Genomic DNA, 25,000 nt, shown 5'->3' with positions numbered 1-25,000 from the left:
ACACACACTAAACACACACACTAAACACACACACACACACTAAACACACACACACACACACAGACCTATGTTTTTGTTTTCAATTCTGTATTGAGGGCAGAAGGCGTGTTTCTCAGGGAGTATAGTGTGTGTGTGTGTGTGTTTAGTGTAGTGTGTATATAGTGTGTATAGTAGGTGTGTGTATAGTACGTGTTAGTGTATAGTGTGTGTTTGCGTGTGCATAGTAGGTGTGTTAAAAGGTCTTATGCAGTAACACACTATAACGAAGTTGAAAGAAATTCCAGAAATGATGAAGAAGAAGGTGATTGAAGTACATCAGTACGTCTGGGAAGGGTCACCAAGCTATTTCAAAGGCTCTGAGACTCCAAAGAACCACAGCGAGAGCCGTTATCTCCAAACGGAAAAACTCGGCACAGTAGTGAACCTTCCCAGAAGTGTCCGACCTTCCAAAATTCCTCCAACAGCACAGTGACGTCTCATCCAGGAAGTCACAAAAGACCCAAGGACAACATCAAAGGACCTGCAGGAGTCTCTCGGATCAATAAATGTCACTGTTCATGACTCCACTATCAGGAAGACACTGGGGGAAAATGACATCCATGGAAGAGGGGTGAGGTGAAAACCGCCGCTAACCCAGAAGAACATTAAACTCGTCTGAATTTTCGCCAAAACACAACTTGATGATCCTCAAACGTTTCGGGAGAACGTTCTGTGGGATGATGAGTCTAAAGTGGAACTGTCTGGAAGACAGGAGTCGCGTTACATCTGGCGTGAACCAAACACCGAATTCCACAAAAAGATCGTCATACCTACGGTCCAGCATGGTGGAGGGAGTGTGATGGTGTGGGGATGCGTTACTGCTTCAGGGCCTGGGGAACTTGTAATAATTGAGAGAAATACGGTGCAACTGGATTATGCATCGAGACAACGATCCAAAGCGTAGGAGTAAGTCCTAGTCCTAGAAGTAAGTGAAAGACCGATCTCCAGATATCGGAAGTGTTTGGTGGCAGTTATTGCTGCTAAAGGTGGAACAACCAGATTTTAAGGTTAAGGGGGCAATTAGTTTTTCTCATGGGTGATAGGTGTTGGATAACTTTTTTTTTTTGCTTTAGTAAAATAAATAAATAAAAACTGTATCGTGTGTTTAATCAGGGTGGCTTTGTTTTATGTTGCATTTTGAAGATCTAAAACTATTTAGTACAAGATATACACAAACACAGAAGAAATCAAGAAGGGGCAAATACTTTTTCACAGCTCTGTAGGGAAGTATAACTATATGTAAGTTAAGTTCTAAATATATATTGTGTGTGTGTGTGTGTGTGTGTGTGTGTGTGTAGTAGGTGTGTGTTAGTATAGTGTAGTGTATCGTGTGTGTGTGTGTGTGTGTGTGTAGTAGGTGTGTGTTAGTATAGTGCAGTGTATCGTGTGTGTGTGTGTGTGTGGTAGGTGTGTGTTAGTATAGTGCAGTGTATCGTGTGTGTGTGTGTGTGTTAGTATAGTGTAGTGTATCGTGTGTGTGTGTGTGTAGTAGGTGTGTGTTAGTATAGTGCAGTGTATCGTGTGTGTGTGTGTGTGTGGTAGGTGTGTGTTAGTATAGTGCAGTGTATCGTGTGTGTGTGTGTGTGTTAGTATAGTGTAGTGTATCGTGTGTGTGTGTGTGTGTGTTAGTATAGTGTAGTGTATCGTGTGTGTGTGTGTGTAGTAGGTGTGTGTTAGTATAGTGTAGTGTGTGTGTGTGTGTGTGTGTGTGTGTGTGTAGTAGGTGTGTGTTAGTATAGTGTAGTGTATCGTGTGTGTGTGTGTGTGTGTGTGTAGTAGGTGTGTGTTAGTATAGTGCAGTGTATCGTGTGTGTGTGTGTGTGTGTAGTAGGTGTGTGTTAGTATAGTGTAGTGTATCGTGTGTGTGTGTGTGTGTGTGTGTAGTAGGTGTGTGTTAGTATAGTGCAGTGTATCGTGTGTGTGTGTGTGTGTGTGTGTGTAGTAGGTGTGTGTTAGTATAGTGTAGTGTATCGTGTGTGTGTGTGTGTGTGTGTGTGTGTTAGTATAGTGCAGTGTATCGTGTGTGTGTGTGTGTGTGATAGTGTTGTGTAGTGTATCGTGTGTGTGTGTGTGATAGTGTTGTGTAGTGTATCGTGTGTGTGTGTGTGTGTGTGTGTGATAGTGTTGTGTAGTGTATCGTGTGTGTGATAGTGTTGTGTAGTGTATCGTGTGTGTGTGTGTGTGATAGTGTTGTGCAGTGTATCGTGTGTGTGTGTGTGTGTGTGTGTGATAGTGTTGTGTAGTGTATCGTGTGTGTGTGTGTGTGTGTGTGTAGTAGGTGTGTGTTAGTATAGTGTAGTGTATCGTGTGTGTGTGTGTGTGTGTGTGTGTGTAGTAGGTGTGTGTTAGTATAGTGTAGTGTATCGTGTGTGTGTGTGTGTGTGTGTGTGTGTAGTAGGTGTGTGTTAGTATAGTGTAGTGTATCGTGTGTGTGTGTGTGTGTGTGTGTAGTAGGTGTGTGTTAGTATAGTGTAGTGTATCGTGTGTGTGTGTGTGATAGTGTTGTGTAGTGTATCGTGTGTGTGTGTGTGTGTGTGTGTGATAGTGTTGTGTAGTGTATCGTGTGTGTGTGTGTGTGTGTGTGTGTGATAGTGTTGTGTCTTGTTAGATGACTCCCGTCTCTATTTCTGTCATGTGTGGGTTATTTTTGGGTCGTTCCAGTTGCCAAGCAACCCGGCTGCATGGAGAAAGGGAGAGGGAGAGAGAAGGAAGTGCCAGGGTGGATCGGGCACTACGCTGGCCTCCACACACACACACACACACACACACACACACACACACACACACACACACACACACACACACACACCATATCTCTCTTGCCCGTGCTCTATGTGCTCATCAACCCTCTGCACTCTTCATTCTGCTTGGAGCTGAAAGCACATTTACACACATACAAGCTCCAACCCCACACACACACACACACACACACACACACACACACACACACAGAGCAGCGACAACACCACTCAGGCTGTCTGAAATCACTCCTCTGCTGTAATAATGCACTAGCTGAGGTGCAGACGCTGACCTCCCGTCCGGCATTTCCATTTAATTCCGAGGAATAAAATTGTAAGAAATTGGAAAAAAACATTTATTAAAAACCACCAAATCTTTCCGTTCCCATCGACTAATTTGTTGATGTTCGCATTATTCGTCTCCCCCCCCGGATCGGCTCCTCGTCGACGGTTCTTACAGTACACGCGCGCGTCGAGGTCTTCAGCCGTTCGCGTTCGCACAGGATCGCTTACACCGTAACTGTGATCAAGTATAAATATAATAAACTCGATTCTACTGAAGGAAAAGAAAAACCACAGTCAAGTCTCTCGCTATGTAAACATTCCCAATAATGAAAATAGACTCCTTTACTAAATCCGGTTACAACGATATCCGATATCCTGTACATGTCCGATCTGTCCTCTCTGATATATTCTTTGGGTGCTACGTTGGGAAGCTGGGAATTCTCCGATATATCCGGCGGGGGAGGGGGGGTTGATGTTGGGAATTCCGATCTGACCGTTTTTCCGTTCGTGTCGCATCGCATGGCCACTCTTTGGCTCTGTATCCGATCTAGAAGCACAAATCAGATTGGTGTCAGTAATGTGAACGCATCCTGAGACTAAAACTAAATCTAAAGCAAGGAAATAATGATTTATTACCACTCTTACCCCCCCCCCTTACCCCCCCGCCCCGCCGCTTCAGGTACCGCCCCCCCCCCGTCTCTGTGCTCAGACTCGTTTCTTCCTCAGAATCCGAGCGAGCGCCAGACGGATAAACGCCTCGGAGGATTTTTCTTCTTCTTCCCCTGTTCGTTTCGCTCGACGGCTCTGAAGGAGACGGAGGATTCCCGAATTAAACCCAAACTCGGATGGCGTCCAGCCGCTCGTCTCGTTTTTGAAGCCGTGAGAGCTGCGGCGTGTGGATTTATGGGGTCGCTCGGGCTGTATTACCCCGACCGCACATTAGTGTAGTGCAAACACGACTCGCACGCCGCGCCAAACACGACGCGTCCCTCTGCCGCTAAAGTAAACATCTTTAACACGCCGAATCCGGGCCAAGTCTCGCTCGTGTTTGAGGAAAATCTGTTTTCAAAAATCATTTGGTCTGATTTATATAAGCAGATCTGGCACAGAGTGAAAGAAGCTGCTGTGTGTGTGTGTGTGTGTGTGTGTGTGTGTGTATGAGAACCACACCAGGATGAGTGTGCACTCTTTGTATGCAAAGGTGTGCGTGTATGAGAACCATGCCAGGATGTGTGCACTCTGTGTGTGTGTGTGTGTGTGTGTGTGTGTGTGTGTGTGTGTACTGAGTTCAGGTTATAATAAGTCTTATCTGTGCCAAATAAAACACTAGCTGACAACTGCCATAAATACTACAGCGCAGAGGCCCCGGGGTAACCTTCCCAGAGTTCACCGAGGCCACGCCGCTGCGCGTAACCAGAGCAGAGAATAACAGCAACAATAGTGAAAACACACACACACACACACACACTTTCCAGCAAACTTCTACAGCCCATGATCGTCGTACATACACGTAGCCTAAAGCAGATTAGATAAGGTTTCAGAACCGGTGCGCTGCTGTCAGAGCTGCAGATCTAGAGAATTAATCAACACCTTCTGACCAATCAGAATCCGGAATTCCGCGGCCCCGCTTTATTCCCCGTCTCTTCGGCTCGGCTCGACGCCGAGCGGCGGACTCGTAACCGTCACAGCGTCCGTTTCTCGCCCGACTCTCGTCCGGTGAACAGGACGGCGCGACTGCCTTCTCCAAGCACACGTGCGATACTCCCAACAAGTCCGTCCTCCGGATTCAATCACAGAAACCGTGATCACGACGGATTTTTGATTCAATAACAGCGGCGTGCATGTTCACCCATGTCAATAACGAAATAATACATCGATATCTATTTGAATTATTTAATAATAACAACACTTTATATATTTATATATATATATGTATATACACACACACACACACACACACGATCAAAAACTGAACACATTTAAATGGTTTAATCGTCATCGTTAGAATTGAACTAAATTAATAAGCAGTCAACCGATTTGTGAATAAATAATTCAATCATACATTTTTGGTCAATTAAACAGAAACGGAGATATAAACCCAACCGCATGTCACCAAATTATGAATTAAAATATTTTAAAAAGTGTATTTCTCTGACCTGAGATCAGATTCTGCTTCAGAGACAACGAGACCGTGTCCAGCAGAGATCAGAACCGGATTCACCTCTTCCTCTCTCGCTCTCTCTCTCTCTCTCTCTCTCTCTCTCTCTCTCTCTCTCTCTGCGCTGAGATGTTGTGAGGATGTGAGGTTGTAAAGGTCAGAGCTCAGTTTCTCCTTACCTGCGCAGGTGTGTGTGTGTGTGTGTGTGTGTGTGTGTGTGAAGGCCGTGCTTAAATCCCAGGTGAGCAGTGGATAAATTGGTAAGTACCTGACATTTGGTCGGGCAAATTATGGGTTTTTAGAGTCCATCAGGGAAATGATGCTTAAACTAGTAAGTGTGTGTGTGTGTGTGTGTGTAATTCTATGGCCTCAACTCAACTCCAAAAGCACTCCAGTGGCCATGAACAGGAAATTAAACACGGCCCCGAGCGCCGCGCGAGAGGATTGTGGGTAAAGTGCGCACGGTTAACACGGCCCTGTCCGTCGCGTTTCGGAATTCCGTGTTAAAGGAATTAGCCGAGCCGAGCGTGGCCGCGTGGGTCGGAGACAGCGTGCTCGCACACGCTCACGGATCATGCGCTCGGAGCCTCGGCCTGTCTGGACGGGGTTAATAGGTGGTGCTTAGGCGCATCTCGGTTTAAAACCAGTTTAAAGTTCAGCCTGGTGTTAAAACACGAGACCGATTAAAACTCCCCACAACGATCCCCGTTACTGTTTACCGCAGTCCTATTAAAGTCCGGACTCTGATTGGTCACAGTCAAAGTTTAATACGTTAACTCACAGACGCCCGGAATCGGCTAGTCTCGCTGCGATTGGCTGGGCAGAGAGAGCGCGCACCTGCCACCCAGAAAGCGCGGCCGATTACGTCTGTCCGACGCTTTTATCCAAAGGAACGGAAACGAGATGCGTTTAAACGGTTTAAGGAACTTCCTCGAAACTTCCTCGACTCTTTTTCCAACCCGAAGTCTTAAACGCCGAGCCACAATGTCCGTGTGAAATCGTCAGGGTTTCAGGGTGGGGGTGGGAGCAGGGGCGGGGGAGCGGGGGAGGGGTGGGGTAATCCCCCACAAACTTAATTATCTGCACGATTGAACTCCACACCAGAAGGGTTAATATTTAACAGAGTAGGTGTCCATTTTCTGTGTTTTATGCCGCGTAGCCCGAGACTCGTCCGCTATTTGGGCAAAAAGCCTCGTATCAATAATTCACACTTCCTGTATGGTGGAGTCTTTTCAGGACAAACCACATCGTCCCTCATTCGTCCTTCTCCGCCGCAAACGGCTCCAAGTCGGGTTCGTTCCAGCATCCTGCAGCGCGGTGTGTGTGTGTGTGTGTGTGTCTGCGCCAAGACTTACACCCACACTCGTCTACGCTCGTGCACACAGACTCACCGTTTTCTTCGCCGCTGCGTCGCAGTCCACGTCTGACGTTTTGAATTCGGGGGTCGGAGCGGCGGCGTTGGACGGCATCATCGAAAACCAAACGCTTGCAGACTACTTGCGATGCATTTAGAAATGAACGCGGATGAGAAAGAAAGTTATTCTGGGGGCGACGTTGCCGATCCACCTTCCGTCCTTCAGATCCTCCTTCTCCCTACGGAAGAAAAAAAATTAATGTGAAACGTATCCGTCAACGAAGAGCTAATTATCATTCGAATATTCGGCGGGACGCGGAACGCTCGTCTCGAACGATTACGGTCCGATATTTTAGGGTTTTTTTTTTTTTTTTTTAAACTGAGGAAAAACTTACAACTGTGGTGGTTTCGTCTCATCCCGTCATATACGACGTCTCATTAAACGTGTATAGAGACGTTACGAAGAAACAAGTGAAGCTTGGAAGGAGCTAGCATAGATTGTTGCTAATGTAATCTGGCAACGAAGCTAGTACGAAGCTGAGCACGTAACACGTAAACCGAACGGACGATTTTAGCTGCCATGTCGTAATTACCGTGATTGTAAAAAAAGCGCTCGCGTCTTCATACAGCTCGTAATTACGACTTTACAACTAGGAATCTTCAAACAGCTCTGTCTTATTAAGACGTTATTAACGTCTTAATAACGCAAGATTAACTCGGAAGTAAACAAACGTTTCGGCATATACCAACGCATAACTCCGAGTCCGAGGACGTGAACGGCGCCAAGTAGAACGTCCGGGTCGTCATCTGGGAATTACGGTGATTCCGACATGGCGTAAACGCAGCGTTTCACACCGGTTAGCGCGGTTTTTAATTTGTGTTTAACTAGTTACTTTTGCGTTGGTTTTCCCTCCAGAACAGGCCACGCGCACGCACAACAAAACAAAAGCAGCCAGAGACAAACTACAAGCGACAGACAGATTAGCCCGCGTTCTGGTGCGAATCCTGACTCCGGGCGATTCTTTTAAGTGAATCAAATTAGCCAAATCAAATCCGATTCTTTTGAATCGCGACTCGTTCGAGTCAATCTGGAGAGTCGCACGGATGCAGCTTTACTTTGTCGAGACGGTGTTATTGCGCAACCGCTTCGACCGATCCAAAGCAGTCATTTAACACGGACGTATCGTTCGCTAGGCGCTGTTTAATACGTCTTAAACGTGTCCTCGAGCGGCTGTACTCCGGACACAAGACGATCGGAAAACGACGTGGGGTTTTCCACAGAGGCTTTTCATCGTCTACAAAGGAGGCAATTTGGCCGTCAATCAAACACGCTTTATGTAGAAGCGAAACAGGAGAGTCTTTTAACATCGTTATCTTGTCGGCTGCGCGGTCAGCACTTTTTTTTTCTTTTTTCTTTTTTTAAGCGGGAGAGAGGAATGAAGATAAGTAAGCAAGTCCTGGCAGAGGCAGAACGGAGAGCCGCTGTGAAAGGCCTCCCGCGTGGGACTCGCCTGCGTAACATGGCGCTCGCTGAACTGCTGCCAGTTTCTATCCTGAGCTGCGCTGCGTACTTCAGCTCTAACTACAGCACCTCTCTAGGCTAGCGTGGAGAATCCTGGACGCTGAAAGCTGGCGTTGATCAGACTGTTAGCGCACAAACGTCAAGTGCTGCACAATTCAATTTGTGACTTTTCCTTCCCGGAATTCCATTGCAGCATTCGCTGAGAGCACAGAAGTCCAAAAAAAGACAAACAAAAAGAAAAAAATCCACAATGTCGCAATTCGGTTCGTCAGTTCTTTGGGATTAGTGTTGTAACAAAACAAAAAAAAAATCTATTAGCCAACTTCTCGTTTGTCGCGTCCGTATTCTTATCGCACACCGCGTTCGGCTAGCCCGTTAGCTAATTCGTACCCAAGAGGCTGATCATCTTGCTAGCTGTATCTATCTAGAAGTTAAAGGAAACTGATGTCTGAAAATGTTATCGTTCTGTAGTTGTGACCGTTTAACAGGTTGTGTGGTGATATGAGGTCGAAAACGTGATCCGTGCAACTTGGAAACGCCCGTTTAGCATAAACTGAGGCTAAACCTGTTACGTTTAGCATTAGCATCAACCGCTAAGTGAACTTCCACAAGTTCTAGCAGACTGAACTTCGAGCTATGGGGAAGTAATCTACGGGTAAAGACGGTAAACGAGGCCACGTCTGAAGCTGAGGGTTTACAGAACACAAGGAGTATGCTAACACAGAATGCAGCAGTATGCTAAGACCGTATGCTGACACGGAATTTACTCAGTAGTTTTCCTTAGAATCAGTTCATTCTGTTCTGAATCCACATGAATGAATCCGCATGTTTATATTTTATATGTGTGTGTATATATATATATATATATGAGGCTTAAGATTTTGCTAGCTGTTCTTTTTATATTGACAATTTCAACGTATCAACAATAAAATAAAATAACAGACAAAACTGTCCAGAATTTCAACATTTCCCTCAGATTTATTAGTAAACTGCTTTAAAAAAAAAAAAAAAGAAGATAAAAAGACATTATTAAAATTACATGCTTAGCATCAACCGCTAAGAAAGTGTTCGTGCTGTCCGCTATATCTGGGAAACGCCAGAGCTGGCTAGTCATGTTTCTGAACAATCTAAATCAACTATATAAAGATTTTTTTTTTTTTAAAGACACAATAAAAATAAAGATAAAAATGAACTGTCCGGAATATCAACATTTCACTCAGATTTCAGTTGATGATGTCATTGTACTCTTGAAAGAATTCAGAATTTCCTTAAAGCTCTTTCCTTAGCGGCCGATGCTAAGTGTAATTACAGCGTCGTTTCAGTCACCTGGAGTGTTTCCTTAGCAATTTAATAACAAATCTGAGGGAAACGTTGATATTCCGGACAGTTTTGTTTTACTTGGTCTTTTTTTTTTTTAAATATATAGTTAGATTTAGATTGTGAAATGTAGAGTGAAACTATAAAATAAATAAATAAATAAATAAATAGAACAAAAGTGTCTGGAATATCAACATTTCCCTCAGATGTGTTATTAAATTGCCAAGAAAACACTCCATGTGACTACAGTGACACTGTAGTTACACTTAGCATAGGCCGCTAACTCCAATCTCATGGTCTCTGCTGTAGTGGAAACGCTAGTGCTGCGTTTTTGACTTCGGTCAAGAAAACAATGACAACATCTCCGATGTAAGAATAAAGGATTTATGATTATAACACTTTTATATTTAATATAATATAAATGTAATGATGTAACATACTGTAGCAATTTATTCATATATGTGGTTGCTTTCATTTAGAAAATTAAAGCAAAATACAAAGTAAAATGTATTTTCATGTGATTATACAGTATTGATCAAAAAAAAAATCGTACATTTTTTTTTACTTTTTTTTTAAAAAATTACTTCATTTACATAAACAGAAACATATGTAAAGCTAGCCAGATGCCAAAATGCAAAAGTATTTTCAGCTTAATTTGTACGTATTAAAGGAAAACGTATTAATTCAAAGCATCAACATACAGTAAACGGCTTTTACTTTGTGTGTGTGTGTGTGAGACTGATGTACTCGCATATCCTTTACACACTACACACACCTCGGTGTGAAACCGTCTCTGACAGGTGTGGCATGGAAACCCCTGCAGGGGCAAGCAGGAACCTGTAGCCTGATTCTGTTGGTTTAAACGGCGCTGCTGGGGTTTACATGACACACCGTATTGCGAACAGGATCTTCCCGATCAGTTCCAGTGTAGGAAGTTAAAATAAATAAACAAACAAACAAACAAACAAACACCTGCAGGACATTATCTAGAAATCAGTAGACTGGGGTCTGATATGTTGTCTGTGAGGAAAACACTGAGCGGTTATGGAAGGAATCTCCAGTGTTAGGAACGCTCCGATTTCTCCAAAGCCCCTCCTTCCCGTAAAGCCCAGAGCACTCGGATTGGCCAGCTGACCCGTTGCGTCGTGATTGGCCAAAAGCTACAACTGCGTCAGAAATGCATCACCCCTTAGCTTTAGCTGTAGCCTCCAAAGCAATTCTGAGCTCCTGTCAGTTCGAGTCCGATCTGGAAAACGCGTGGATGATCGAGCGGAAGCAAGTTTGCAGACACTAGGATTGTAGAAATCTAGATATTCAATTGATATAAACCGTTTCAAGATACAATCACGACAGCAGCTACAATCGATGTATCTGTCAGACCACCAACATACAAACAAACGGTAAAAAAAAAAAAACTCAGGCAACTTAGCAAACTTTAGCTAGCACGTTAGCTAGCAGAGGTCTACAACTGAGCCACAACACAAAACTCGGCATTTGAACAGTGAATAGCAGATACTTCATGAAATAATCACACACACTTACAGGTTTTGATTCAGAAGCGCAAGATTGTCCGAGCAAAGTGGGAATCGCCCCATTTCTCAGGGGTAGCCTTCGTGTACAGCCGGAAAATATGAGTTTCAGGACTTTGCAGAGCTTCTACATGCATGAACAAAAACCTGAAAAATCTCGTTACGACCCCTTTAATCAATATCGCACCAGCAAGTTGTACACTTATACGGAATATAAAGTTAGTGACGCTTCTTCGGTATCTATATTCACTAGAGGAACAAAAAGTAACAAACGATTTGGCCACATTGTGTCCGAAACATCAGATACACGATATTAATTTCCTGTTTACAGAACCGTCGTATCGTGAAAACGGATTTTCCGAAACAGCTACGCTAACTTCATAGCGTGTCGACTAGCTGGATAGCTATCTCACGTCGATTGCTACGTTCCCGTTAAAGGCGCTTCCAGTAAAATTCCTTCCTTCATCTGATGAGCTTTTATTATATTCTAAGGTCAAAAGTTACACTCGTTAAAAATCTTGCCGTCTGCTACGTCCCACGGAACGATTTCACGAACTCTGCTATAGTAACGGTCCTGAACTAGAAAGCGGCGAACAAGACGAGCGGAGTCATCGAAAAATCTGGGAGCGTCGCTCGACCGATCGAATTCGTGGACCGGAACGGACTGTCGTATGAAGCTGATGTAACGTAGGTGAGAACAACTTGTTGGTTTCGTGGACGATCAACAATGTTAAATGGATTTCACGCATGATGTCAGAAATTGCTGTGGTACAAGTGAAGTAAAACACTGATTGTTTTCCTATAACTTTTTTTTTTATATCAACATTCCTTAGATATGTTAATATTTTGCTAGTTACCAAACTTTTTGCACAAATGCACGTTTACGAATTTTCCGCGAACCCAAGCCTTCGCCACGCTACGTTTTTTTTTTATTATCCCCGATTGATATTTTCCGTATTTTCACGTTCGTTTTCAAGACCTTTGGTTGTTTATCTAGGAACTAGCGGCGGTAGATGGATGAACGTTGACTCCCAACATCGTTTCAGAAAAATAGCAGCGCTCTCACTTCGTAGTTAGAGCGATATTCGTGATCTAAATTTGTACAGATAAATAAATACAATCATTAAAATTAAAGAGGAGGTTCTCTCATGACTCCGTTTGTAAATCAAGTGGCCCCGCATGACCCCTAGTTTGGGGGTCTTGAACTCGACAGAGCCGGATGTTTTTAATCTGCGTAAGACGCGTGTCCTTCTAACGTAATGCCATGAGCACTAATAACCGAGCTTAAGGAGCTTAGGAGCACTTACGTCAAATCGATACGTTAAAGTCGAGGACGGTGTAAATCCGCAGGCTGCTCACTCACGCTCCCTACACACTCCTGTGTAACGGTCTCGACTACACGACACCTAACCACGATAATAACACCGATATAACGATCAGAACACTGACGGTACAACACGCAAATGTACAGGTGTTCATTCAACACTAAGAGTCAGTTAGTTCAGTGTGGGATTAAGGCATTGAGTGTTGAACAGACTTTTACAGTGTTTAATTAAACACCTACAGCGTTGTATTAAGGAATTTATTGAATAGATTGTACAGTATTGAATTAACACCTACGGGCTGGCCATGAGACAGTGTCTAATAGACTCTTACAGCAATGAATTAACACCCACAGGGTTGCATGAAGACGTTCGGTGTCTAATAGACTCGGGCAGTATTGAATTAACACCTACGAGCTGTCTGTACAACAAATTGTGTCTCGTCATGGTGGTGTCCTGAGACGCAGCCTGGTGGTGTTGATTAAAGACATCATACAGTGTTTGTGTAAATGCAACATACGAATTAACACCTACAGGTTTGCACACAGTGCTGGATTAACACCTACAGGGTTGCACAGGGAGTTGGATTAACACCTACAGGGTTGTATACAGTGATGGATTAACATCTACAGGGTTGTATACAGTGATGGATTAACACCTACAGGGTTGTATACAGTGTTGGATTAACACCTACAGGTTTGTATACAATGTTGGATTAACATCTACAGTGTTGTATACAGTGTTGGATTAACACCTACAAGATTGCACATTGTTGGATTAACACCTACAGGGTTGTATACAGCGTTGGATTAACACCTACAGGGTTGTATACAGTGTTGGATTAACACCTACAGAGTTGCACATAGTGATGGATTAACACCTACAGGGTTGTATACAGTGTTGGATTAACACCTACAGGTTTGTATACAATGTTGGATTAACATCTACAGTGTTGTATACAGTGTTGGATTAACACCTACAGGGTTGTATACAGTGTTGGATTAACACCTACAAGATTGCACATTGTTGGATTAACACCTACAGGGTTGTATACAACATTGGATTAACACATACAGGGTTGTATACAGCGTTGGATTAACACCTACAGTGTTGTATACAGTGTTGGATTAACACCTACAGTGTTGTATACAGTGTTGGATTAACACCTACAAGGTTGTATACAGTGTTGGATTAACACCTACAGGTTTGTATACAATGTTGGATTAACATCTACAGTGTTGTATACAGTGTTGGATTAACACCTACAGGGTTGTATACAGTGTTGGATTAACACCTACAAGATTGCACATTGTTGGATTAACACCTACAGGGTTGTATACAACATTGGATTAACACATACAGGGTTGCACACAGTGATGGATTAACACCTACAGTGTTGTATACAGCGTTGGATTAACACCTACAGTGTTGTATACAGTGTTGGATTAACACCTACAGAGTTGCACACAGCGTTGGATTAACACCTACAGAGTTGCACACAGTGTTGGATTAACACCTACAAGGTTGTATACAGTGTTGGATTAACACCTACAGGGTTGCACACAGTGTTGGATTAACACCTACAGGGTTGTATACAGTGTTGGATTAACACCTACAGGGTTGTATACAGTGTTGGATTAACACCTACAGAGTTGTATACAGTGTTGGATTAACACCTACAGAGTTGCACATAGTGATGGATTAACACCTACAGGGTTGTATACAGTGTTGGATTAACACCTACAGGTTTGTATACAATGTTGGATTAACATCTACAGTGTTGTATACAGTGTTGGATTAACACCTACAGGGTTGTATACAGTGTTGGATTAACACCTACAGGGTTGTATACAGTGTTGGATTAACACCTACAGGGTTGTATACAGTGTTGGATTAACACCTACAGAGTTGCACATAGTGATGGATTAACACCTACAGGGTTGTATACAGTGTTGGATTAACACCTACAGGTTTGTATACAATGTTGGATTAACATCTACAGTGTTGTATACAGTGTTGGATTAACACCTACAGGGTTGTATACAGTGTTGGATTAACACCTACAAGATTGCACATTGTTGGATTAACACCTACAGGGTTGTATACAACATTGGATTAACACATACAGGGTTGTATACAGCGTTGGATTAACACCTACAGTGTTGTATACAGTGTTGGATTAACACCTACAGTGTTGTATACAGTGTTGGATTAACACCTACAAGGTTGTATACAGTGTTGGATTAACACCTACAGGTTTGTATACAATGTTGGATTAACATCTACAGTGTTGTATACAGTGTTGGATTAACACCTACAGGGTTGTATACAGTGTTGGATTAACACCTACAAGATTGCACATTGTTGGATTAACACCTACAGGGTTGTATACAACATTGGATTAACACATACAGGGTTGCACACAGTGATGGATTAACACCTACAGTGTTGTATACAGGTTGTATACAGTGTTGGATTAACACCTACAGGGTTGTATACAGTGTTGGATTAACACCTACAGAGTTGCACACAGTGTTGGATTAACACCTACAGGGTTGTATACAGTGTTGGATTAACACCTACAGGGTTGCACATAGCGTTGGATTAACACCTACAAGGTTGTATACAGTGTTGGATTAACACCTACAGAGTTGCACACAGCGTTGGATTAACACCTACAGAGTTGCACACAGTGTTGGATTAACACCTACAAGGTTGTATACAGTGTTGGATTAACACCTACAGGGTTGCACACAGTGTTGGATTAACACCTACAGGGTTGTATACAGTGTTGGATTAACACCTACAGGGTTGTATACAGCGTTGGATTAACACCTACAGGGTTGTAGGTGTTAACACCTACAAGATTAGGGTTGTATACAGTGTTGGATTAACACCTACAGGGTTGTATACAGCGTTGGATTAACACCTACAGGGTTGCACACAGTGTTGGATTAACACCTACAGGGTTGTATACAGTGTTGGATTAACACCTACAGGGTTGCACACAGTGTTGGATTAACACCTACAGTGTTGTATACAGTATTTATGCAACCCTGTGGGTGTTACTTCAAGACATTAAGTCTTTAACACACTCTTGCAGTGTTCAGTGGCCTTTACACAAACACTGAATGATGTCCTGCTTCAACACCGCCGGGGCTGCGTCTCAAACTGCGTACTAGATTTGTCAAAATCAGGACGCCACCATGAGGAGACCCGGCGTGTAGTACAGCAGTGTTCGGATTGGGACGCGGCCGGAGGTGTTTAATTCGGCGCTGGAGGGATTTATCTATCTACCAAGTTCCGCGCGAGGGGGGAAAAACGTCACCGAGCTCCGGTTATTTTCCACTAAGGGCGAATCGGAAGCTTCGCGACCTTCATTTGATCATCAGTCTTTGAGTGTTTTTTTTTTTATTATTTATTTATTTATTCCTTTCTCGAAGGTGACTCGTGAAGGCTGAGGGGGGAATTAACGGCGAATCCCTGAGACATACGCAACACCGTTAGTGCGCGCGCCACGGCTCGGCTCGGCGCTCGGTTTGGAATTAGCACGCGGTTTAAAAAGAGAGCGAGAGACAGAGAGAGAGAGAGAGAGAGACAGAGAGAGAGAGAGAGAGAGAGAGAGAGAGAGAGAAGTAAAAAGATGTGAAACGTTACCCGTTTCGCCGGCCCCAGGCCTGAGCCCCCCTCCGGTAGTCGCTCGCGCGCTGCCCCGTCCCGTCTTCCCTTCGCTACCGCGCTCTCTCTCTCACTCCGGCCCCGGTGGCTCGCTCACTGGGGCTCTCACGCGCCGCCGCAGAGGACGTCAGACCGGAAGAGATTCCGCAGGGTCCTAAAAACGGTGGGAGAGTCGTTGTCGTCGTCGGTGCTCGTGACATCACGGGAAAAGCGCGCGCGCGAGAGAGAGCGGCAGAGGCAGAGAGAGAGAGAGAGAGAGACAGAGAGAGAGTGTGTGTGTGTGTGTGTGTGTGTGTGTTGATGCTGACGTATTTTGGAATTGTAACGGTTTGGAACGCAGTGGCGGTTTAAATCCGACGCACGAGCGAAGGACTCGAGCAGGATATTTAAATTTGGAAGAAAAAAAAAATAACGGAAAAAAAAATGGAGAACATAACGATAACGGAAGTGGTTCAACATGGCAGAGATCCGTCATTTAAAATAATAATAATAATAATAATAAAAAGTGAATAAATAAATAAACAAACCGTGTGTATTAGCAACACCGCACTGTCTCTGAGGTAAAACACGAGCGATGCGTACCTGAGAATGTCGTGTTCTTGTTGGGAAAAATGACATTAAATTGAACACAGAACCAGAATTAAAGGGACTAAAACCGTCCGCGTCGTCGTCTCCGAGGAGGTACCGTCAAGAGGGACATGTTGCGTATCATTCATACGCATCGCTTATTTTACCAGCGCAGGTGTACGAGCTGTTCCTCGAATTCGCTTCAAAGCTTCAAAGTACATTTAAAGTACGTCTTAAGGCCCAATTACGTACGTTAAATCTTTTTTTTTTTTTTTTTTTTTAAAGACTCACGGTCGAGGTAGAAAAGGTGTTCCCTCGTTCGCTCAGCGTCAACAACAAGGACAAGTATTTTTCAGCGTAATTTTCTAACAGCAGCCCGGATTGGGATTCAGATATTAATTGGGAAAAGTTAGCGTTTCTATAGTAACCGCTCACTCACAGCTCTGCTGGAAAGAAAGGGGAAAAAAAGAATGAAAAGAAAACAATAGAAACCATCATAGAAATGCTAATGGTTTCCACTACAAATACAATTACAAACCATCGGCTAACGATTATAACCATTACAGGTCCTTAATGGTATCCACTAGACATGACATGCCACCAATAGAAGGCAAGAAATTACAAGTAGAGACCCACAGGGACCATTACAGCTTCCATTAAAACTGATATAATTCCCATTAAAACCATTACAAATTCTATGAAGGTTTCTATAGGGGGGGGGGGGGGGGGGGGGGGTGTTTCCCCATAAGGGAGGGGCTTTCTACATAAAGTTTTTTTTTTAATTGGTAAATGTTAAGTTCTATAAGGAGATGCTTATTTCGCACGGAAGGAAGGAGTCTCCAGTGTCGGAGCTTCGTATCAGTCGACGAGTTTACGAATTTCTTCGCGGTTTCTCGGTAACGTGACGGGCTACGTTGTTTTGGCTGGGTTTTTTTGTCTGAAGAGAGAAAAAAAAAAAGATGAGGGTGAGGGAACAACCGTTTATATCTGCTATAGCGTAAGCGACATATAATGTAACTGTAAACGGATAAAAAGTACAACGCCATTCTTTAAAAAATAAGTCCAAAATCCGAATTGAGGGCAAGTTGCAGTAGCGTAACAGGAATAAAAAACGTCAGCTTCGGGGTCGGAACGGTCACTCCGCGCCGTCGCACCACCCCGTCGTTGATTAGTTTCCTAAAACAGCACGCCGCCGAGCGTTGGCTATAACGCACTGCGTACAGGACGACGGGCGGATCTTAAACCGGGATTCGAAATGAAAAGGCGTCGGCTGTCCAGCGAGCCGCTCGGCCGCCGTCGTTTATCATCGCCCCCATTTCCCTTTGTGCTCCCTAACACACTAGTACTGCGCAGCTGAGATCCAAAATGGCTCCACTGAGCTCGGAGTGACCCACTTACTGCCTCTGACAACACACACACACACACACACACACACACACAGCTGAGATGAAGAAATTAAACCCCGTCAAGACGTTTTTGTTAGAGCGGACCGGTTTCTACTGGACTTTCTTCAAGGCAAACTCCAGCCTGAGTCACGTTAAGCGTTTATTTATTTTATTTGGATATACGCGCGACTCTGGTGCTCTTGACGCCGTAGGAGGACGTTGTGAACGGTATCGATGGTGTTTAATACGTAAAAACGTCCGGGCGATCTCAGGTGGCGTCTCTAACAAACAAGAGCCGCCTTTTCCCGTTCGATATTTTTTACGCTGGACTCGAAGTCCCAGAAGGCATTGCGGCGTTACGCGGCGAAGAGGACCAAAGCGCCGCTGCAGCGCGACCTCTGGTTATGTGGAGATGAAGAGAATCCCACCGCTACACGATCGGAGCGGAACTGTGGGTACGAAACGCTTAAAGTTTCCACGAGTGTCGAGGTTTCCTTTAAAATAAGGCGGGGGCGGGGCGGGGGCGTGGCTGAAGGACACGTTTTAAGTCATTTTTCCTTTAAGAACACAAACTAGACATGAAAGTACATCATGACGACATCAATCAGCACGTAATGTCTTCTCCTTTCACCTCCGTAACCCTTCTGTTTTCCTCTGTGTGAATAGAAAACAGTGCTCTGTTCAGTCTCAGAATTTTGTGTGTGTATATATATATATATATGTGTGTGTGTGTGTGAGAGAGAGAGCGAGAGAGAGAGAGCGAGAGAGAGAGAGAGAGAGAGAGAGAAGAAATGAACAGGAAGGGAGGAACTGAAACAGGAAGGCTTAACAAGGAAGAATGGGGAAGGGAAAGAGAGCAGATTTGGAATGTGTCCTTGGGTAAACCATAGCTGGGCTATTTTAACACACACACACACACACACACACACACACACATACAGCTGTTCCAATTATACAGTAATCTGATTAGGCCGCGTATCAAATTATGTCACTTTCGTTCGAGCTTCATTGTCTCTTTAATACACGTTAACACATACAGTGTACCTGACTATACACACACACACACACACACACACACACACCATGATCCCAGCCACTTTCTCTCTCCCTCTCACACACACACACAGTCTTCAGCTCGCCTCGCTCTCATTAAAATGCACTCCATGTCGCCTGCTCGCGTTGGCGTCTCGCCAAAATGGCCGCCTGACCACACACACCCCTCACATACACGTTTTCCCTCGATCCATCTCTGCTCTCGCTCTCCCTCCGCCGTTTATTATTTTTTTCCCCCGTCTCGTTGCAGCGCAGGGGTCAGAGGTCATCAGTTTAGTCTCAATTGATGGTGCACTCGAATAACCCCCTGGTTACGGAGCTCAGAACAAAGTTAAAACCTTTCCGTCGCACTCGATCTATCACCGTCCGGCGCCCCGGATGATTAAAGGGATTCGGTCCTTTAATCCAAGCGCAGTCGTCGGATCGGGGCGCGTTTTCGGTGCCCGAGGAAACGCTACGATTTTCATACTCTTACTTGAAACACAATCATCCCACGGAATAATCCGCAACCGTATTGCGGAGCCTTCTTTTAAGATTTAGTACGACACCAGATCCTGATCAAATCTCAGCCCAAGCATGTCATGTCCGCTGATGCGCTGAAGAGTCTCCGGCGGTAGACCTGCGATTAAAGAGAAGGCGTACGTTCTGCTTACGTCATCAGTCATCTGCATACAACACGTCAGCGTTCCTCACGAGTGAGCTCGACGTACCGGTATAAGGACTATTCTGTAAACGCTACCGCGAACACTTCGGTTCTAACGAAACGATTCCGCACCGTCACGTCGGCCATCTTTGTTCGCAGTGAGACGAACAAACTCATTCTCAGGTCGTCCATTTTAGAAAAAAAAATCACTTTATTCCGGTTATCCAAGATGGCCGCCTCCATAACATCCCAGTGCTCAGCTACCTTTATAGATTGTGAATTGTTGGATTGTACGTTTCTGCGAAGGAAGCACCTTTATTTTTTTTTTTGCTGTCGCACGCCTCGGTGCGCATGACGTGACCAATTTAGATGCTGGTCTTTAAATCAATCAATCAATCAATCAATAAATAAATTGACCGATAGGACGACGGCAAACTGACCGAAGAGCTGCAAATACGCCAGCGGTGACGGCGATGAACGAAAGCGTGCTGACGGACAGAAACGTATCCTCATTACGTCAAGCTGGCTTTGAAGAACGTTCAAAATGTCGATACGGCGTAAGCTGAACGCGGTAATCCGACACGGCGAGAGCGGGCGTCCCCGCGCAGTCGGTTTTAGAAAGCGGGGAAAGGTTTACTCGGATATCGTACAGCGTGATGAGGAATAACAGCCAGGAAAGGAAGATGCCTCCGACGTTAAGACTAAAGACTAGGTGTCGGTGGTGTTCGAGCGCTGGAGGGAAGATGTTGTTTTGCGAGAACGTATGAGCGTGACGTGAAGAGCGCGGCACAGACGAGCCCACAGCGGCGCTCGGAAACGTCTCCGGAGACTCATTAACGTTACACCTGTGGCAGAAAAAGATAAGGATGCAGCACAGTCACACACACACACACACACACACACACACACACACACACACACGCACGTGAGCTCAGTCAAGCATGTGAATCACCTGACGAGCCCGTTTTAATAGGTCACTGTGTTACTAGGGAGAATCCTAAACAGACAGAGAGCAAATACAACCGGGTTTCCTCACCGTGAGCAAGACGAGCTTTACGATCACAGGGGTCAAAGGTCAAGCTGAATCCCTGACCCCGGAGTCACTCGTTTAAGCTCAGAAATAAATCCCCCCCCTTCTACGTTCACTCATTAGCCAGACGCCGAGCAGGGAAACCGAAACAACCAACGACAAAACGTCTTTTACCCGCGCGTGCCGGCGGTTCCGTTAGAGACGTTTATTTAATAACCACGGAAGGAGTCTCCAGCGTCAGCGCCTTGCAACAGTAAGTCTTCCGCCGTGAAAAACCGTGGATGACTGTTTATAGCTGTACTTCATAGCGACGACGTTAAATGTAACTGTAAATGGATAAAAACGGCTCAGAATCGTCGAGGCACGGACTCCACAAGAGCTCTAAGGTACTAACCACCGCATACCGTGAACACCCCACAAGACCTGCCGCTTTCTAGAGACGCTCTGGCTCAGATCCTTACGCATGCCCGTTACCCCCCCCCCCCCCTTTTTAATTTCAAACGCAAAGCACACAAACCTTAAAATCACTCCGAGTTGCAACACAGACATGCAACCAATCCGCTTTCTTGTTTCATTTCAAGCTGTATTTTTCTGGCCCTGAAAGAAGCTCCGCCCCCATCCATAACAGCACTGTTCTGCTTTCTAAAAGGCAACACACACACAAACACACACACACACACACACACACACACACAGGGATAAGAGAGACAAGAGGATTTGGTTTATAAATGCTTATATTGCAATTCACCTCACAGACAATTTTACACACTGCTGCTTTAATTCTAAAAATGTCACTGCACGAATTAACGACCAACACCCTTCTCTACTTGAACTATACAGCACTTACCTCATTTATACTTCCTGTGTGAAGTCACTGTGGCTCTTGCATCCTGACTGCAACACTTATGCGTCACGATATGTAGGTTTCCTATACACTTTTATTATACTTTTTTTTTATTATTATGGATATATTTTTTTAAAGAATAAAATATATTCTATTTTCTTTCTCTCAGCGCACGCAATCCACTTATCAGATATTTTCAAGCCGAATAAGCGAATTATTTCATCTCCTCAAGTCTGGAATAAGATTAGTCAGGACACTGTTGGGCTTCTGCGTGTGGAGTATCTGGACTAGAGTGCGTGTTAGCTGCTGGTGGAGGGTGAGCCCCCTGCTGGCGGAGGGTGAGCCCCCTGCTGGCGGAGGGTGAGCCCCCTGCTGGCCAAATACTTCACACCTCTGCACAGCGATATTGGGAACGGAGATAAAACGGACAACTAAAGTAAAGACGCCGTATACAACTGGCACAAGCAAATTATAAAAAACATTTAAACCTAGTAGGTTAGGTAAAAAGAAAAGAAAAAAAAGAAAAGAATGAAATTCTCAAACAGCTTAAGAAGAGAAAGAGACCCAAACATTTCCTTTTAAAAATAACGTTTATTCTTGATACGTTTGAAAAATCAGAGACAGATTCGAGTCGTTTGAAATGAAACACTCGACGAGGACAAAACTGATGGTTACCGGCACCATGAGCCCCCGAACCTGACACACACACACACACACACTCATAGGCAATCATAGACACACCATTCATTAAAAAGCACTCACAGTGGAAACTGGGAGAAATATGTTTTAGATGTTGTTTTTTTTAATCATAACGTGAGGCGAAAATTACAGAAGAAACAGCACAAATTATTTATTATTTTCCACTCCACTATCGCAAAGGTCATTTCTCTCACCGAAATAAAGTGTCCGGGTCTCCGGTCAGAGAATAAAAGTTATTTTCACGCTGTCTGAAGCACACCACGAGGGACCTGTAGCACTTTTAACAACCACACAAAGGAAAAGTATGTGAATAAAGCATAAAAAAAAAAAAGAGGATTCTCAAACAGCTGTTACTAAAAGCGGCCTTCGTTTAACCAGCCTGCGTTTACTCGTCACTCCGTTTAATAATATAAATCTCCGTCAGAGGCACGTTTTCCTCTCCGTTGGATTCAGAGGATGAGATTCATTTTAACCAGAGTTGGGATTTCGTTTCCGGATTAAAATAATCTGTGCAACCAAAAAAAAAAAAAAAATGTAAAGGAAAGGTAAATAAAAAGATGATATTTAACAGACTGTCTAGTTTTAAGATGACACTAAAAAAAAATGCAACGCGTTCATTGATGTACACGAACGCCAAACAAGCGAACCGTATTACAAACGAAAAGCGGAAACTGTTGTTTTTTGGCTAATTGCAAGGGGGGGCAAGGGGGGGGGGATGCTCGCAAGACAAAGAGACAACCTCCTACACGGAATTATATCTTAGTGAGGACTGAATGTCCCCATAAGTACAGGATTACCCGACAAGTTTGCCCTTGTGAAGACATTTTTATTTAAAACAAACAAACAGAAACCTCCTAAGTTTCCTCTTTGATTACGGAGGTTAAGGGTAGCTTTAGGTCCTCGTGTGTGTGTGTGTGTGTGTGTGTGTGTGTGTGTGGAAAACACAGCAAGATTATACTGAAAAGAGAAGAACAAAAAAAAAAAAAAAAAGGTGCAGCTGTTTTTATAAACCGAGAACACACACACACACACACACACACACACACACACACGAAACACCGCAAGACATTTTGACAGAATTATGTGCGATGATTCTCCCCCCCCCCTTCAAAAACAGGTAAAGGCTAAAAATACTAAATATTTCCCACAATCCCACTTGAGACTCGGGTATTAAAAGGCAGCTTCATTATAGTGACAGTCCAGAATTATGCCCTCACTCACACACACACCTGTATAAAAAGAACACAGCAACTCAGAGATATATATATATATGAAAATATATATATTATATATATATATTTTATATACATAAAATGTGTGTTAGTGTGTGTGTGTGTGCGCGCAACTACAAACAGTGCTTAAATGAAAACTACAAACAGAGGCATCATGGGTACGGGACACAGTATACGTACTGTATATTCAGCCGTTGTCCTCCTTCTTTACGTCTGTACCTAAAATAAGTTCTATAAAACTAAAATCTATAACTTTCCATATTTACACAAACTCGAGCGAAAAGGAGTGAATCCATGATCAGATACTTCAAAGGGCTCATTTTCCAAACACCGCGTTCCAAAACACGAGGCCGGTGGGATTTATGCGTACTACGCAGATAAAGGTGGCATGTTCAATATTTTAGCAATTCGAAAAAGTTCCCGCAAAAACGCTTGCTGCTAAAAATGACTTTGCTTTTTTCGAGCACGCGGAGACTCACTGCAGGAAGAGAACTCGGGCGAGAGAGCGATTCGACTCTGAATCGACTCGCCGTGTTGAGTGAACTCGCGTGAGAAAGTGATTCGACTCCATGCAGTGGGTTCACGCTAGTGAGAGAACGATTCGACTCGCCGCATGAAGTGAATTAGAAAGAGAAAGCGATTCGACTCTGAATCGACTCTCTGCCCGAAGTGAATCAAACATGCTTCGATCCGAGACAGATCTGTAGCATTGCAGAAATACCATGTGGACCGAAGAATAAATAAAAATAGAGAATAAACACTGAAACGTTTTAAACTGCTTATTTCTAAAAAAAAAAATTTTTAAATAAAAAAGAAATACAGTCATTAATTTGGCGCCGGCTCCGTCTTCTCCATGCTTGGGTACTTGGTAAAAAGGACATCTTCAGCCCTACGTACACGCCCCTCAGACGACGTTTTTCACACTTAAACGAAAGTGTGAAACCAAACCAAACGGCAAAAGAATCAATTCGGCTCGGATTCAGACTCTGCAAACGGATCAACAGGTGTGAAAGCACGCTAAGAGTAGTCTAGTCGTGTTCAGCACCAAAAATTAGCTGCCACTACATCAGAATCCATTTTCAAGTAAAGATAACCACGATCGGTGACGCTGATGCCTACCGGTCTTGACTTCCTGCTAACATGCTGCCCACTGAAACAGCTCGATCCCGAACGGAACGCAGACGAAGTCTAGTCCTAGACTAATAAAAAAAAATAATAATAATTCAGTCTGCAACTAGGCTTCATTTTTGCCTGGAGCCCAAAGATTCACGATCATGAAGACCTCCTCCGACACGTACACCTGCGAGAGCTTAGAAGCTGTCCGACGAAAAATAAATAAAAATCACAAACACGTCAAAAATAAAAATAAATTAACAGCACAAAACGGTTCCGTCGCGTTCCTTAAACACGGCGCACGCCGATAAATCCTCTCCCGAACCACGTAACAGCCACCTGCACGACTCACTCGTCACGTCACCTTCATTACCTTTCTCCTTTCGCCAAACTCATCCCTCGTTCCTCCTTCATTCCTTTACTCTCTCCGAACAACAAAACTTTCTCCGAACCGTCACTCGGAAACGTCTCCTCGTCCTTCGTCCGCAGTCC

At 44.1% G+C, this 25,000-nt stretch overlaps 2 protein-coding genes across 14 annotated transcripts in view; both read right to left on the bottom strand.

The window, feature by feature from the left end:
- dnmt3aa (DNA (cytosine-5-)-methyltransferase 3 alpha a) overlaps window positions 1-16,227 on the bottom strand; it is a 54,551-nt gene extending 38,324 nt beyond the window's left edge. For 3 of the 6 annotated variants that reach the window (XM_017455202.3, XM_017455220.3, XM_017455211.3), the window contains exons 1-2: window positions 15,922-16,225; window positions 6,612-6,813 (exon numbers count right to left, since the gene is read on the bottom strand). In XM_017455202.3, coding sequence (XP_017310691.2) covers window positions 6,612-6,692 — 81 coding nt within the window. In that variant the 5' untranslated portion in view covers window positions 6,693-6,813; window positions 15,922-16,225. Of the gene's footprint in view, window positions 1-6,611; window positions 6,814-15,921 lie in introns of all 6 variants that reach the window. The other 3 variants (XM_017455184.3, XM_017455193.3, XM_017455249.3) reach the window with 3 other exon arrangements.
- A 5,808-nt stretch (window positions 16,228-22,035) lies between these two features.
- The window catches only part of dtnba (dystrobrevin, beta a), a 24,450-nt gene continuing 21,485 nt past the window's right edge, over window positions 22,036-25,000 (bottom strand). For all 8 annotated transcript variants that reach the window (XM_047161031.2, XM_053677415.1, XM_017455341.3 and 5 more), the window contains one exon: window positions 22,036-25,000. This exon is cut by the window's right edge and continues 381 nt beyond it. The gene's annotated coding sequence lies outside the window, so the exon portion shown is untranslated.

Source organism: Ictalurus punctatus, chromosome 2 (assembly GCF_001660625.3).
Source record: "Ictalurus punctatus breed USDA103 chromosome 2, Coco_2.0, whole genome shotgun sequence".
NCBI classification, from domain to species: Eukaryota; Metazoa; Chordata; class Actinopteri; order Siluriformes; family Ictaluridae; genus Ictalurus; species Ictalurus punctatus.
The sequence above is the reverse complement of the archived record's forward strand: the minus strand, read 5'-3'. Positions and strand labels throughout refer to the sequence as shown.